We start from the raw sequence: 17,343 nt of genomic DNA, 5'->3' as shown, positions 1-17,343 counted from the left end.
TACAGCTAAGGCGGGATTATCTAGAACGTCAGCTGGCCATTGGAAAGAATGTACCCAAGATCGACCAATCAGACTGCGTTCTTTATGGGAGTGCGAACACTGGACCAATAGGAACGCTCGGCTTTCCTTCAGAGCCCGCCCACAGGTAATACATCTCTGAGGGAGAAAACTGTGCACTGTGTCTCCGGCTGGCCACCGTTTTACCTGCAGACTCAGACAAATAAAGTCCTTGGTAACATCTCCACCATGGCGACAACAGCATTGAGATCAGTGCTGAAGGCAAAGGTAAGAGTTGAAAGTTGTACTGCTTTAAAACCCTTGTAAATAACTGACGCAGGTACAGTAGGTTTGACAGCTCACATTGTTTACAAAGTGCAATGTGTCATGTGCTGCAGGATTTATGCCAGGGTTGCTTGACAGACTGACTCTTTTTTTCCACAGATGGGATTAAGTTTAATCTCTTTAGAGAATGTTATTCGACTGTGGACTTTTTGATGAACTATCCTTTTTATGAGTTGATTTATAGTATAAAGAGGCCCTACTTTACTGCAGCTACTAAGAAAACTTGTCAATCTGCTCCTGCTGGCTTGACTGCATTCATCCTCCCAGTTCACTCCAGTTAACTTGACTTTGTCCCCTTCAGGCACTTTCATAACCCAACACTTTGTAGTTGCCTATTAATCTTGCAGGCCTTCAGGCTGCAACTGTAACCAGTTGGTTTTGTGTATTTAATGTTTTACAAAACCTATAGGTATAATAATGGATCATATTAATTGCATTTGATGATTTCAGATTACCTGTTGTTTATTTCTCAGGTCCCACTTAAAGTTACCCGCATGTGCTACTCCTCATCCGTGGTGAGTTGAGAACACTTAATTGTCAGACTGCTATTACACTGTAAAGCAAATGTTACACACGGACGATTAACTCACTAAAGCGAATGTGACGTAATCTCTCTCCTCACAGCCCACCACCAAGCTGTTCATTGATGGGAAGTTTGTTGAATCCAAAACGTCAGAATGGCTGGATATTCACAATCCTGTAAGTACTTCAGCTGGCCTGGATCAGGAAACGGTGTGCTTTACTTTGCAACTTCTACACAGTATGTAGTTAGGTTACGTTTAGTCTGCTGTTGCTGCGGGCTTTATGATGCTCTTGTTTGACAGCGCTGATTTTGATCAGAGTTGTTTAACCTGTTACTAACTTCTTGAAGGTTATCTCTGCTTGTTTGTACAAGATGGTGTCTCTGATGAAAATGTATAAATTTGGCATAACTATATGAGCAGATTCACAGTACCTTTCTTCCAGTATTAACACGTGAGAATAAAAAACGTTGTATAACAAAATAACTAATAATCAATGAGAAATGTTGCTTAAACATCAGCTACAGTTTAACAGGGCATTACCTCACAGTCATAAATGTTTTCTTAAGACTGTGGTTTTGCATGAGACAAACTCTGACCTTCAGATCTACGAAAGCCAAATATCTCAGTTAAACATCTGCTAGGATTCACCTGTTACCTAATGCTTGGTGACCTCAAACAGCCCCTGCTGATTGTAACTATGACATCTTTAGCATAGAAATGTATATTGACCTGTGCTTTTTTTCCCCCTCCTCTGCAGGCTACCAATGAGGTGATCGCCCGTGTACCCAAAGCCACGCAGGAGGAGATGTCGGCTGCTGTGGACTCGTGCTCCAGAGCCTTTCAGACCTGGTCTGAGACCTCCATCTTAGCACGGCAGCAGGTCTTTCTGCGCTATCAGCAGCTTATCAAGGACAACATTGTAAGTCAAAGGGTCAGAGAGTGTAAGGTGCAGCTGAAAACAATTGTTGAACAGTATTGCAAATCATTACATTGCCATTATTATTGTATATTTATTGCAACAATACAGTCATGGAAAAATGATTACACCACTATTGTTTTCTTCAATTTCTTGTTCATTATAATGCCTGGTACAACTAAAGGTACATTTGTTTGGACAAATATAATGATTTTTTCCCTGGTTTTCTTGATAATAACCAAAATCATCAAGAAAACCATGGAAAATTGCTAGATATCAGCTCTTAAATTAAACTCTTATTTATATATCTTATTTTTGTTATTTTATTTGTCCAAACAAATGTTCCTTTAGTTGTACCAGACATTAAAGTGAACAAGGAAGCAAGGAGAAAACAAGGGTGGCCTAATATTTTTTTCCATGACTGCACATTTATTGCAATATTTATTGCCAAGCTCTAGTTCAAAATCTAAAGCTGAGAAAAAAGGACTGAGGTGAAGGTCATCTTGTATTTCAGAAAGAACTCGCCAAGTCCATCACAGTGGAACAGGGCAAGACCCTGGCAGATGCAGAGGGGGATGTGTTCAGAGGATTGCGTAAGTTCTTCTCACATGTGCACAAACACCTTTACAAAGGGCAATATATAGGTAAAAGGCTTTCACTGTGTGTTGGCTGGAATAGTTAATGAGTTATACTGCACAGTATTTTTCCTCATGAACCCTTTGAATGATTGCCACTAGTTACACCTTACAGGCTTGGCTTACAGCCAGTGGTGGAAAAAGTATTCAGATCTCTTACTTAAGTAAAAGTACTACTACAACACTGTGAAATAACCCCACTACAAGTAAAAATCCTGCATTCAAAACTTACTTCAGTAAAAGTACAAAAGTATCAGCATCAAAATGTATTTAAAGTATCAAAAGTAAAAGTACTCATTATGCAGAATGGACCCACTCGGATTGTCACAGATATTACAAATATATTATTCAATTATTATCATTGATGCATTTATGTAAACAGCATTTGTAAAGATAGGGTGCGTTTAAATTACTTAATATACTTTACAGCAGTGGACGGCTCTTCTCTCCTTGTTGCAGGACGGAGAGATACAAAAGATCCTTCGCTCCTACAGCCATCAGGCTGTCTCATTCCAGTTACCAGACTGAATTTCCCCTCGGGGATAAATAAAGTAATTTTTATTTTATTTGTTTTGATTGGTTATGAGGTTTAATTCAGGGAAAAAAAGTTTTTATGTTAAATTTTGAGCTGAAAAGTAACTAAAGCTGTCTGCTAAATGTAGTAAAAAGTACAATATTTGCGTCAAAATGTAGTGAAGTAGAAGTATAAAGTTACATAAAATGGAAATACTCAAAGTATAAGTGCGTCCAAATTGTACTTAAGTACATTTACTCAAGTACTGTACTTAATTACATTCCACCACTGTTTACACCCAAAGTCAACGCACTCAATACTTCTCTCATAAAATCATTCTCACACACTCAGACACAAGCACCATTGACAGCTTTTCCATACCTAATAACTTACAATTTATCAGACATAAGTTAGCAGATGAAAACTATAAAATAATTGTTTGTGTCTGGCATGCTCTGTGTCTTTTCTCTGCAGAGGTTGTGGAGCACTCCTGCAGCGTCACCTCTCTGATGCTGGGTGAAACGCTGCCCTCCATCACCAAGGACATGGACACCTACACCTACCGCCTGCCCCTCGGGGTGTGCGCCGGCATCGCCCCCTTCAACTTCCCCGCCATGATCCCTCTGTGGATGTTCCCCATGGGCATGGTGTGCGGCAACACATACCTGATGAAGCCATCGGAGCGGGTGCCGGGCTGCGCCATGCTGCTGGCCAAGATGCTGCAGGACGCCGGGGCTCCAGACGGGACGCTCAACATCATCCACGGCCAACACGCTGGTGAGAACTGGGGCACTGGAGCTTACCTGTATCTGTAGATATACAGTGGGTACAGAAAGTATTCAGACCCCCTTAAATTTTTCACTTTGTTTCATTGCAGCCATTTGCTAAAATCATTTAAGTTATTTTTTTTACAACTCAGCACCCCATCTTGACAGAAAAAAAACATAAATGTAGAATTCTTTGTAAATGTATTAAAAAAGTAAAACCGAAATATCACATGGTCATAAGTATTCAGACCCTTTGCTCAGTATTGAGTAGAAGCACCCGTTTGAGCTAGTACAGCCATGAGTCTTCTTGGGAATGATGCAACAAGTTCTGGTCACAGACTTGTTCCAAAGCCACTCCTTTGTTATTTTAGCTGTGTGCTTAGGGTCATTGTCTTGTTGGAAGGTGAACCTTGGGCCCAGTTTGAGGTCCTGAGAACTCTGGAAAAGGTTTTCTTCCAGGACATCTCTGTACTTGGCCGCGTTCATCTTTCCTTCAATTGCAACCAGTCGTCGTGTCCCTGCAGCTGAAAAACGCCCCATAGCATGATGCTGCCACCACCAGGCTTCACTGTTGGGATTGTATTAGCCAGGTGATTAGCAGTGCCTGGTTTTCTCCACACATACCGCTTTGAATTAAGGCCAAAAAGTTAAATCTTGGTCTCATCACACCTGAAAATCAAATTTCTCATAGTCTGGGAGTCCTTCATGTGTTTTTTTGGCTTTCATATGTCTTGCGCTGAGGAAAGGCTTCCATCGGGTCACTCTGCCATAAAGCCCCGATTGGTGGAGGGCTGCAGTGATAGTTGACTTCCTGGAACTTTCTCCCATTTCCCCACTGAATCTCTGGGGCTCAGTCACAGTGATGTTTGGGTTCTTCTTTACCTCTCTCATCAAGGCTCTTCTCCCACGATTGCTCAGTTTGGCTGGACGGCCAGGTCTAGGAAGAGTTCTGGTCGTCCCAAACTTCTTTCATTTAATTGGCTTGGAAGATATATTGGTTCTCATAGACTTTATATGGCTGCCATCTCCGATCCGTAATCTTGATGAAGTGGCTCCCATCAAAAATTTAAACCTATGGTGATCGAGAGCATGTAGAAAAAATGTGGTGCTTTTGTCCAACGTGTCCCTATTCTTCTCAAATCTGGTCCTAAGCTGCCTGACTATAACTTCTAATGTGTTTTTATTAAAACCTCTTTTTCATTCTACCTGTTGACAAATCCAGTTTTTATGGATTCCTCTTTAATCTACCAATATACCAGAGCTGATAAATTGATTATGGATTAGTTGATCAACAGAAAAGGAATCTGCAAATCTGTTGGTCTGCAGTGTGAGGTTTATCTGTTTGTTTTGTATGATGGTAGGTTTACACAACACACTTGCTCTTCAACTCACTTATGTGTGAAGCACTGTACTGTTTTTTTTTTTTCTTCCAGATATGTACTACCTACGAAAATAGCTATGACAACAGATGATGAAACCTCAAAAACAAGTGAAAGTGAGGCAAATGAGGAAAATGTATCTGCAGTTACCTCTTATCAGCATATCGGCACCAAAGAGACGGAACTGAGATCTTTGAGATTGTAACTTTTTATCACCTCATTTTGGAGAACTTGTTCACAGCAACAACAACAACAAAAAAAACATTCACCAGTTGATTGAGACAATATTTTCCAGATTAATCAAAGTTTGAACAAAAAAATGCAATAATTATCTATTTTGTTACATTAATGAGTAGGACAAAATTAGGAATGTGGCCCACCAAGCTCACCTTTTTAACAAGTCCTTAGGAGACATCTTCTCTTCTTACCTTACAACTGGCTAGTATGGATAGAAATGACAATTGCCAAATCATCTTTTATCGTATTCTCTGTAATACAGATCATTTAAATTTAGATTTGTATTTATATTTGTTACAGTATTTAATATATAATGTGGCTGATTTAAGGGTGTATCAGTTAATTCGCTCTCCATAACTGTTTCTGTTGCAGCTGTGAATTTCATCTGTGACCATCCGACTATCAAGGCGATCAGCTTTGTTGGCTCGAATCAAGCTGGAGAGTACATTTACGAGAGGGGCTCTAAAAATGGCAAGAGGGTCCAGTCAAACATGGTGAGAGTCCAACACAGCCTGTCAAGTCTGACACCTGTAGGTGCTGTAAATGCCCAGAAGGTGGCAGTATTGGCCAACAGATACTTGTTATGTTTTTGGTCCTCCTGACTGCCAGCTGTACAGATGAGAGAAGGTGCAAAACGCCCTGCAGCTGTGCATCCCTGAAGAGCCACAATTACAAATGCTCCATCTATGTGTTTAAATTTGTGTCCATCAAACCTCTCTGTTTTATGGACTAAAATGTGGAACACATTTACTACGTAAAATTTGTAGGTTGTTTGTATATAATTTCCAGATATTATGTTGTCACTCGTGACTAACCAGCTGCTGTAATGTGGAGATCAAACGGCAGAAGGCTAACCGCTTTTCTTGTACTGCAGGGAGCCAAGAACCATGGTGTGGTGATGCCTGATGCCAATAAGGAGAACACTCTGAACCAGCTTGTGGGTGCAGCGTTCGGGGCGGCAGGACAGCGCTGCATGGCTCTGTCTACAGCCATCCTAGTGGGCGAGGCGCGGAGCTGGCTGCCGGAGCTGGTGGAGCGCTCCAAGGCTCTGCGCGTGAACGCAGGTACCGCGCCCCATCACCCCGCCTTCACCTCTGTCTCTCCTGAGCCCCTGTTCCCCTAAGGGCCTTCGCTTTAGTCATCTCGTGGCCACCCACGCCGCCCTAACCACACATCTCGCCTTTTGCCCTGCTGTAACTTCACATTGGAGTCAGCTGGGAGCGAGTGCTCGTTGAGTCAGCCCTGCTGCAAATTTGTGGCCAGATCTGCGGCCCGGACCTAAATAGCGGTTCAGAGCATCAAATCCTTTTGAGAAAGGAAGTTGATGTGGAGTAAAATAGAGAATGATTATCCCCGTTTGCAGTGATGCAGACTCTTATTTCTGTAGTATACAGGAAACCCGTAAGTATCCATTTTTGAGGGAGTGCCTCAGGGTGCCCCTCGTCCTGGCTTTTTGCATGTTTGTGGCAAGAGAACTTATTTCAATGTCAGTGCCAGTAATGTGCTCACATCATACGAGTGCCATAGTATGTAACCTTATAGCTGGTTGTTTTTGGGGCCCCGCTAGGAGACCAGCCTGGTGCGGACGTGGGGCCTCTTATCTCTCCGCAGTCCAAGGAGAGAGTCTGCAGTCTGATCCAGAGCGGCGTGGACGAGGGCGCTAAGGTGCTCCTGGATGGCCGAAACGTCAAGGTCAAGGGATATGAGAATGGCAACTTTGTGGGTCCAACCATCATTGGCAATGTCACAGTATGTATTAATATCTTTATATGTTTCTGAGTACCTCTAAGAACCAAACTACTAACTTAATTGCAAGTAAAAACTGTTTTTTGCTCTCGCAGCCTGAGATGAAGTGCTACACTGAGGAGATCTTCGGGCCTGTGTTGGTTGTTCTCGAGGCAGAGTCTCTGGATGATGCCATCAATTTGGTCAACAGGAACCCCTATGGCAACGGTACAGCTATCTTCACCACAAATGGCGCCACTGCACGCAAATACACTCACGAGGTGGACGTGGGCCAGGTGAGTGGCTGCAGCCTCCAAATGCGTTCCTCTGTTTTGGGAGAAAGGAGACATTCACATCTCTCTGTCATGTCTATACAGCATCTCAAGTAGGGAGCACATCACATTTCTGTTTGAAAACCGTCACACACATTTAAAAAAACTATTATTTTCCATGTCAAGTATAGCCATGTTTGCCCCTAACCTAATAAACACACATTCAGAAACCCCCTTCTCTCCCCTTCTCTCCACTTCCCTCCAGCGAAGGCCACAAATAGCTACAGCAAATATGTGTCCATTAAAAGAAAACAGGGGGACATAGAAACATTTTTCCGGGTAGTATTCGATGAGGGAAATCTTAAATTAAACTCAAAAGGGATTCCTAGCCTCCTGTTCAACGTTTAAGCATAAATATGGCCCGCTTTCACCCTGTTTGTTTGCCTGTGGAGCCTTAGTTATGTCCTGTGTTTGCTGTTCACATGTCGGGGAATGCTGCGCAGGCCATGTGCTGTTCTCCTCTCCAAACCTCGATGCAACAAACATCTACTTTTCCTTTTTTTCCCTCCCTGCACCTTCGCCAAAAGGCCTTAGTGTGTCCAAACCTATTACCGCTGTTTCAAACATTCTAAACCAACCATGCCATCCCCCTATTGCCTCCATAACAAAATGTTTTATTTAGTTTTTCTTCCCTTTCATAAGAACATGCTGTGCTTTCAAAATGGCAAATGTAAGCCGCAGGTTTAGCCTTGTTTTGCAAGATCATGTAAGCTCGCTTTTTAAACAGCACAGATATACCACATCTCTCATCAGCCATCTTACTCATCCTAGCAATTTAGGAATCCTGGGGAATTGTTTTACAAAGCTGACACTTATAGAAATGAAAGGGAAAATACTTGTTTTCTGCAGGTTGGAGTCAATGTTCCCATCCCCGTACCACTGCCCATGTTCTCCTTCACTGGGTCAAGAGGATCCTTCAGAGGGGACATGAACTTCTACGGAAAACAAGTATGAAAAAATAAAGACATTCATCCTATTGTTACAGGTATAAGAAGCACACACGTAGCAGGTTTGATGTAAATGTTTTTTTTCTTTACAGGGCATCCAGTTCTACACACAGATCAAAACTGTAACCTCACAATGGAAAGCTGAAGATGCCACCTTGAAAAGTCCTGCAGTTACCATGCCCACCATGGGGCGCTAAATACTCCAAGTGCTGCTGTTCAGTTCGATAAACCACAAGACTTGCACACCTGTCTTCCACATACAGGACACTGAGGCTAATTTCATATAAGTTATGACTGTTGCTTTTGTGAAATAGTCATCCACTTCCATGTTTTTGGTGCAGTTGTTTTACAAACCGGATTCGAACCCTACACGAGGACACATCAACCGTACTCCACACCACTTTTAATCAGCCTTTGAATCAACCAACCGTGCCCCACCACTGTAATTATATGAACTGTACTTTGAGGTCAGCTGTAATTGGATCCCGTCCTAAAATCCCTAATGTGAAAGCCTCCTCCATTGTGAATAGTTCATTAATACTCCCCTTTTAAAGATTTTATATTAGATGTGTTTATTTAGATATTCTTTAAATGAAAACCAATGCAGACATCTGTACGGCCGAGGCAATGTTTTTGAACCATTTCTTCAAATACAACCAGTATTGAAAACCCTGTTGTGAATTACTCGTGTAGTGGATGTGATCCCCGTAAATGAATATTACCATGAGTACTGCATTGCACTGATCCAATAGAGATTTTGTACTAGGGATGGGAATAATTAATCGAAAGATTGATCAATGGTCCTTAAGAATTTGGTCAAACACATCAAATTTTTAATCGATCTGTTTATTTTTTTAATTTTATCTCTGACTGGTATCAGTACTCACTGAACTGAAACACGGCAGAGCGTTCAGTTCTGCGGCTGTACGTCAATAAGCCAAACAGCTGAGAATTAAGTTGGATAAAGCTACAGTTTGCAAACTGAAAGTTGCAATAACAATTATAAAACACACAGAAATAAGATTATTAATTGGAGCAAAACTAGCTTACTGTATCAAACCTTGCTAGCATGAATTACTAAGTTTTATTTGATCTAAAACTTATTTAAACACATAACACACTTTAATATGCAACACTACTGTGAAAACTAACTTCATGCCTTTTCGGGGGCTAAAACATAAGACACTGAACTCTTTAGTGTTATCTTTACAGTATAATCTCACTTGAGTTAGTTTTACGATTGACAGGATCAAGTCTCTTTTCGTTCTTTCAAAATAAAAGTGGCCGTTATCAAAACAGGCTTTTGCATAGTACTATATGTATCTTTTATTTTGCCCATGTGTACATGCATGTAGTGATTAATCGATTAATTGATCGTTAACTTTATAGATGCTCGAGTTGGCAGGTTTCTTCCAAACGCAAAATAAGGATTATTTTGTACATCATCTGATAATTCTATATTTTTGTATACGCACTATTTTGTTTCCAGGGAATGGATCCTTCTTAAATAGGTTGTGATAGAATTAAAAAAAGCTTTATGTATGATCAAGTACTCACAACAAGCCATATATACATGCATGGTAAGATATTTATAATGAGCACAAACAAACATCTTGTATTATGCTACTCGCATGATTGACGCGTTGTGGGAAGCGTGCAAAGCGAAGGCAAACAATCCAGAGCGTGATGTGCAACGCAGAGGCCACACAGAGGTCATGTGGTGTGTATATCTGGAAGGGCGTTTGGGGTTCGATGGCAGAACGGGCGAAGGCGCCTGGTTGATGAAAGTCGCCTCTAATTCTAAAAGACTGTCATCATTATGCAACGTTTAAAATGCAACAGTCAGATAAATCAAAAGCAGGCATTCGTGTTCTCACAGCCAATGCTTTTTCAGCTAAACATGGAATGTGGCACCAATAAATCTGCTCGGGCTTCATAATTGCAAGGATGAGGTACAACTTTTATTCTTGTACATTCCTTTAGTGTCTTACTCGGCAGCATCACTGACAATATGCTCTTCTTCTCAAAGGAGGAAGACAAATGTTGGCTGGCTTTCCTATAAGTAAAATATGCAGAGTTGCAGTTAAATACAGAACCTTATAGTGAAACGTCATGTTTTAGCACACTGGTGTCTATTCAGTCAGGCCTTCAGCCCGTCTTGGAAAGGGGTTACCCTGGGTCAACACAATGCACATGGACTTGCATGCTGCAAACTGAGCCGCCAAATGTTCTGTGTTATTCTGCTGGACTAGGTGCCAGACCACCGTTAACATGAATATATATCTCATCTTGCCTGCCATACCCCCATACATCCATATCCCCTGCACACTCCTTTCTGAAAATCATGTTACCAGCTGCTCTCCGACCACAAGTGTTCAAAGAAACAAAATAAACTGCTGGTGCACGTGAAGAGGGGCCAATAGGCTGAAAGCAAATCGACGTGACCAGATGTTTGTTTCCAAGCACACGACTCTGTGGCTGGGCCTATTTTTACTATTGTGCCCAGACTCTTTCTTCATTCTTTTTAAGCAGCTGGATGGAAAAGAAAATTGGTTGAAGCCAAACTGATGTTTTATGGTATCCTCTTCTGCTGAGAAAATGGCTGTTTAAAACATTAAGAAGAGGGAGGAGTCACTAGAAGTTCAGCCTGAACTACTGCTTGGTGTCACTGCACTTTGTTCTTCAGAGGTAATTGATCCACAAGTTTAAGCCCCTTCTTTTGCAGGGATTACAAGTGGGTTGTGGAGTATTATTTAGGATGAAGTTAATGAGCGATGCAAAAGCAACAAGCAAGTCTTCTGCTAAGACAAACATAATGCAATTATTGGGAGGTTTTATTACCTTTTACTTCTGCCTGCTCGTTTTAACAAAGAGCAGCCTGAGCACTTGTTCCTTCATAGAGCTGAACATTGCTGCTTGGTTAAAAACAGGGCGACAAAAGTTCAAACTTTCATTGACCCCTGGTATTGTACACATGACTTTACATATATTGGTGGTATAAAGTTAGACAATTAAGAGCATTATGATTATATGAGGGCTACACTGTGATGTAGTGGTTAGCACTCTTGCCTCACAGCAAGAGGGTTGCCAGTTCGACTCCGGCCTGTGGCTCTTCTGTGTGGAGTTTGCATGTTCTCCCCGTGTCAGTGTGGGTTCACTCCAGGTACTCCGGCTTCCTCCCACAGTCCAAAAACATGCAGCTTAGGTTTAATTGGTGACTCTAAATTGCCCGTAGGAGTGAATGAGAGCGTGATTGTCTGTCTCTATGTGTCAGCCCTGTGATAGTCTGACAACCTGGATAGGCTCCACCTGAGTGCGGTAAAGGTTAATGAATGTTTGATTAGATGACAAATGAATGAGCTGCAGGTTGGTCACTTGGTGCTGATAAACATGAAGTATTAAAAATATCACAAAGACATACAATTGTATGAGTCATGGAAATTATAAAATTATACAATTGTATAAGTCATGTCTATTCATGTCTGAATAGACAGACTTGGTACTGTGGGGGCCTTTGTGAAGTGTGGATGTGCGGAAACTTCATTTTTCTTGCTGTGGCTTCTCTCAGCCTCCAGTGATAAGCCTGTAGTCCCTCAAAATTCCAAATTCTTTGTGACTGTACAATGTACAACGAAATTCTGTTTGGTATTACTTGGTAAAAAGGCATAAAACCGGACTAAGACATACAGACAATAAATAAAGCCAACAGGCATAGAACATTCAGTTAAAAACAAGGTATGGAAAAATTGCCTAACAGATGAATAAATAGATACTTAGCAGCACACAACAATTTAAAGTGCAGTGCATAAAGTGTCACAGTTTCAGTGGCTGGGGTGTGTCTGTGCAGAAGGTGTGATGGAGGTCATGGCTCTGGGGAAGAAACTCCTCAGTCTGTTGGTTTGAGTTTTTATTGTTCTGAACCTCCGTCCTGAAGGCGATGCTGCTGGCCTTCTTCTTGAGGTGGCCAGCATACAGAGTCCAGGTGTGGGAGTCCTTTTTGTGTGACATCCAGCGCCTCTTGGAGGAACTGCTCCATCTCTGTATGCTGCTCTACAAAGATACTCGTTAGATGTTTGTCGTGCCCCATCCCCTCTCCCGCTTGGACAGCACTTTCTGCAGCTTCTCCAGCTCTACCTGGCTTGCCTGGATCAGGGTCTTCTGCTCTTTCTTTGCATTAGGTCCTGCTCCAGGGAGGCTACCTCAGCCCTCTGTACCATAAGTGGTCGAATGTACCTAAGTACATTTACTTAAGTACTGTACTTGAGTACAATTCCGAGGTACTTGTACTTTACTTGAGTATTTCCATTTTATTTAACTTTATACTTCTACTTCGATACATTTTAAGGTGAATATTGTACTTTTTACTCCACTAGCTGCCCGCTTTACTTACTTTTGACATGAAAATCATGATCAATTTCAAATCAATCATTCAAATCAAATCAAAATTACTTTATTTATCAAACATCTTGACAGTGCATCTCTCCTCCACCTCCTCCAGTGTGTCCAACCTGGCTCCACACCTCAATATAATATAATATAATATAATATTATATCATATATTTAGGATACATAAAACAATCTGAGTGGGTCCATTCTGCATAATGAGTACTTTTAATTTTGGTACTTTAAGTACATTTTGATGCTGATTCTTTTGTACTTCAGTAAGTTTTGAATGCAGGACTTTTACTTGTAGTAGAGTAACTTCACAGTGTTGTATTAGTACTTTTACTTAAGTAAGGGATCTTTTTTACCACGGTTTACAATCAATCCAAATGTGTTCTTGAGGTGTACACAGAAGAGTAAAGTAGTAATACCGGATGACACCTCGAAGTTCGGAAAATCCTTAATTATTTTTATGCCAATATATATAGAAGACCTGAAACAGATAATTGTTTGTGTGCGAGCCTTTGCTGCTGAGTGAGTGGCCAACGCTTCAACATAGTGGATTTACCCCCTTCATTTACTGTCATCATCAGAGGTAAGATTAATGTGCCATATATTTATTTGTCTTAGGGAATCAGTGCCAGAAACCTGTGAAGGAGAAGCCACTGAATTTGAACCCATAGACCAGTGGAAACTCACCACAACCACTGACCACTGAGAGGCTGGGTAGTAGTCAGGAGGTGGTGGGGGTAGCAGCAGGACCACAAGCAAAATACACAGGGTCAGCACAAGTAAACAACACAAGGGAAAAACCACCTGAAATATATTCTGCACAGGTCTGACAAGTGTTTCATAGCTGAGATGATTGAAAATGACTTTACGGCAATGAATGGTCTCTATCCAAGCACTGCCTAATAGTAACAGTGCTGTTTGCTGTCCTACAGTTCAAACATACCTTATCCAGTGCCAGGGAGGCATTTTCCTTCACTGTTGATTTTGTCAATATATGCAGGTCCTCTGCTTCCTTTATGTAATATTTCAGCGCCTCACTGGACAGCGAGGCATCGTCCAGCTGCCGAGAGTTTACAGGACAAACAAAAAAGCCTGTGACAAAACCGTCTCTAATTATGAGCATATCCCTTGGGATCTTAATTTTATGTCAAACATCATTTCAGATTTATTTTAAAGTGCATGGAGCGTTCCAAGTAGAACTAGAATTACTGCCTTACAGTTGTATGCCTCTGTGTAAACAGTCCAGTTGCAGTTTACATTGATGTCTGTCCAGACTCATATAATATATGCCTGTAATATATAATTCAATAAAGGCAGTGGTGGAAATGACTGTACTTCAGTATAATTTAGATTTATTTTTTTTACTTGAATGTTTCAATTTTATGTAACTTTATACTTCTACTTAACTACATTTTGAGGCAAATACTGGACTTTTTACTATATTTAGCTGACAGCTTTAGTTACTTTTTCAGGTCAAGATTTAACATAAAACACATGATACATTTAAATTGATGAGACATTTTTAAAAAAATTAAACCTCATAACAGTATGTTAAGTAGTTTAAATGAGCCTTACCTTGAGAAAATTCAAACACAACTTACCTAAATGCATCAATAATAATAATGATCCAATAATATATTTGGAATATATAAAACAATCTGAGTAAGGGTCATTCTGCATAACAAGTTATTTTACTTTTGATGCTTTAAGTACATTTTGATGCTGATACTTTTGTACTTTTACTTAAGTAAGTTTTGAATGCAGGACTTTTACTTGTAGTGGAGTAATGTCATAGTGTGGTATATGTACTTCTACTTATATAAAGGATCTGATACTTCTTCCACCACTGAATAAAAGACAATAAGTGTATTTTTTTGGCTAAATGAAAGTTATCACTATTTCCAGTGAGAAACATGCTCTCTTCACTGACTTTCAGCATTGAATAAAGTGTTTTAAAAGAACATTATGATGTCACAGTAAAGTTGACATTTGGATATAGAATATCATCACTTCATTAGTTTAACCTATTGGGCATTTTTGTGAAATTTTGTCATAGTTAGCAGATTGATTCTTGAGTTATGGCCAAATACATAATTTGTGGGGTCACAGTGACATCAAATTTACTGGGTCAGTGTACTAAAGATAGCTGAGTGTGTTCAAAATTAAATCAATTTGACACAGGACCGGCAGGACCACACCAGTATCAATGTTGATGTTTTATGAGCTGTAAAAAATAACTAAACATAGCAGAGGTGAAATATACATCTTATGGCCTCAAAGGTAATAAACTATGGTCTTCCCCACGCACATTACACTCTCCTGGTTCTGGGGCGGCTGAAGATGTGATCATTGGCTTCAGTGATGTACACGATCTGAACATTACTGACCGGTGTGGTCGAGGAAAATAACATTAGTTCTGGTTATATATATATTCATATACATAAACACAATTTTCTTTGTGTTCTGAGGACATCAAAGTTCAGTTAAAAGAATAAAATTAGATTAGCGGAAACACACTGACACACTGGCTTCATTGTGGTTCCTCTCCACCTTCCGGGCTCTAATTTCACCTTACTATTAGTCAGTATCTTCCAAATAGATCACAGTAGGAGGACTTGACCATACTTTTTTATTTGAGGAATTTGTTCTCCATTTTGTTTTCCCTGTGCTCCTTGTCAGCAGTATCCATGCGTTCTATAAGCTACGAAATAAAAAGGGTTAGGGTTGTCGGCAGTGGTGGAATGTAGCTAAGTACATTTACTCAAGTACTTACTTATGTACAATTTTGAGGTACTTGTACTTTACTTGAGTATTTCCATTATATGTAACTTTATACTTCTACTCCACTACATTTTGAGGCAAATGTTATACTTTTTACTCCAATACATTTAGCTGCCAGCTCCACTTACTTTACAGGTCGAGATTTAACATAAAAAACATGATACATTTAAAGTAATTAAGCATTTTTATAAATTAAATCTCATAACAGTATATTAAGTAATATAATAATAATAACCCAATAATAATATTGGAATATTCTGCATAATGAGTACTTTCACTTTTGTACTTTAAGTAAATTTTGATGCTGATACTTTTGTACTTTTACTTCAGTAAGTTTTGAATGCAGGACTTTTACTTGGAGTGGAGTAATTCTGCAGTGTGTTATTAGTACTTTTACTTAAGCAATGGATCTGAATACTTTTTCCACCATTGGTTATTGGTCATCATATATCATCCTGACAATCATCTTAATAGAAATAGGTGTTTTTTTCATCACTGAATCATGTTAAAGTTACTGGATTTCTTTCTTTTATCTCGCTGATTTAACTTGTGCAATCATTAATCGGTTAAATACAATCAGATTGTATTAGACACACAAAATTAAAAAACATTATACACATGGAATGCATACTTTAAATGCTGTTAAAATGCATTTGCTAGAAATTCTGCAAAGCTTCCATAACTGCACCCAGTATCAGCTCTGGATTTTTTTTATACCAAAGTTCACACAGGCCATACTCTCTGCAAACCAACTTAAGCACAGACCAGTCAGGCTAAATACCTCAAGATGCTACTGTGGAAAAGCCAGTCTGAGCAAAAATGTGACAAAATGACCAAAGTCATGAGAGACTAGCAAAACACGCACCCACAAACATGTACATGACGACTAAATGAGAGGTTATCAGCCATCTGATTACAACTCTGGGCCTAATCGTTATTCTTCATCGTTATTCTTCACATAACTCTGTTTATGTTCATCTACATCAATGCACCAATCTTTCTGCAGGTTGGTTTGCATCCTGTACAATTTTCCCTTTGTGTGATCTAGCAAACGGCCTTTTGGTTTTGGGTTGAAAGTGACAAGTGCTGCATGCATCTGTCTATTCCTCATGATGTGCAGCGGTGGAAGAAGTATTCAGGTCCTTTACTTTAGTAAAAGTACTTATACCACACTGCAGAATTACTCCACTTCAAGTAGAAGTCCTGCATTCAAAACTTACTGAAGTAAAAGTACAAAAGTATCAGCATCAGAATGTACTTAAAGTATCAAAAGTAAAAGTAATCTTAATGCGGAATGACCCCCACTCAGATTATTTTATATATTCCAAATATATTATTGTATTATTATTATTATTGATATATTTAGGTAAGGAGCATTTTATTTTTCTCAAGATAGGGCTAATTTTAACAACTTAATATACTGTTATAAGGTTCCATTTCATAAAAAATAGCTAATCACTTTTAATGTATCAGGTTTTTTATGTTAAATCTTTACCTGAAAAGTAACGAAAGCTGTCAGCTAAATGTAGTGGAGTAAAAAGTATAAAGTTACTTTAAATGGAACCACTCACGTAAAGTACAAGTACCTCAAAATTGTAGTAAGTAAAAAGTAAAAGTCCTGCATTCAAAACTTACAAAAGTATCAGCATCAAAATGTACTTAAAGTATCAAAAGAAACTGTACTCACTCAGATTGTCCCATCATATTACAAATATGTTATTAGATTATTGTCATAGATGCATTAATGTAAGCAGCGTTTTAATTTGGTAGAGATAGGGTTCATTTAAACTACTTAGTATACTGTTATGAGGTTTAATTGGGGTGGAAAAAAGTTTCATCATTTTAAATT

The 17,343-nt window shown here is 39.7% G+C and overlaps 1 protein-coding gene across 1 annotated transcript; it reads left to right on the top strand.

The window, feature by feature from the left end:
• Window positions 1-15: 15 nt before the first annotated feature.
• Window positions 16-9,634, top strand: aldh6a1 (aldehyde dehydrogenase 6 family, member A1). The gene is made up of 12 exons (XM_059353272.1): window positions 16-285; window positions 816-857; window positions 967-1,041; window positions 1,624-1,785; window positions 2,297-2,375; window positions 3,406-3,708; window positions 5,687-5,808; window positions 6,189-6,378; window positions 6,882-7,063; window positions 7,156-7,335; window positions 8,221-8,319; window positions 8,411-9,634. The coding sequence occupies exons 1-12, from the start codon at window positions 247-249 to the stop codon at window positions 8,513-8,515; spliced, it is 1,578 nt and encodes a 525-aa protein (XP_059209255.1). The 5' UTR covers window positions 16-246; the 3' UTR covers window positions 8,516-9,634.
• Window positions 9,635-17,343: the final 7,709 nt, after the last annotated feature.

Source organism: Centropristis striata, chromosome 16, assembly GCF_030273125.1.
Source record: "Centropristis striata isolate RG_2023a ecotype Rhode Island chromosome 16, C.striata_1.0, whole genome shotgun sequence".
Taxonomy (NCBI): domain Eukaryota; kingdom Metazoa; phylum Chordata; class Actinopteri; order Perciformes; family Serranidae; genus Centropristis; species Centropristis striata.
The sequence above is the reverse complement of the archived record's forward strand: the minus strand, read 5'-3'. Positions and strand labels throughout refer to the sequence as shown.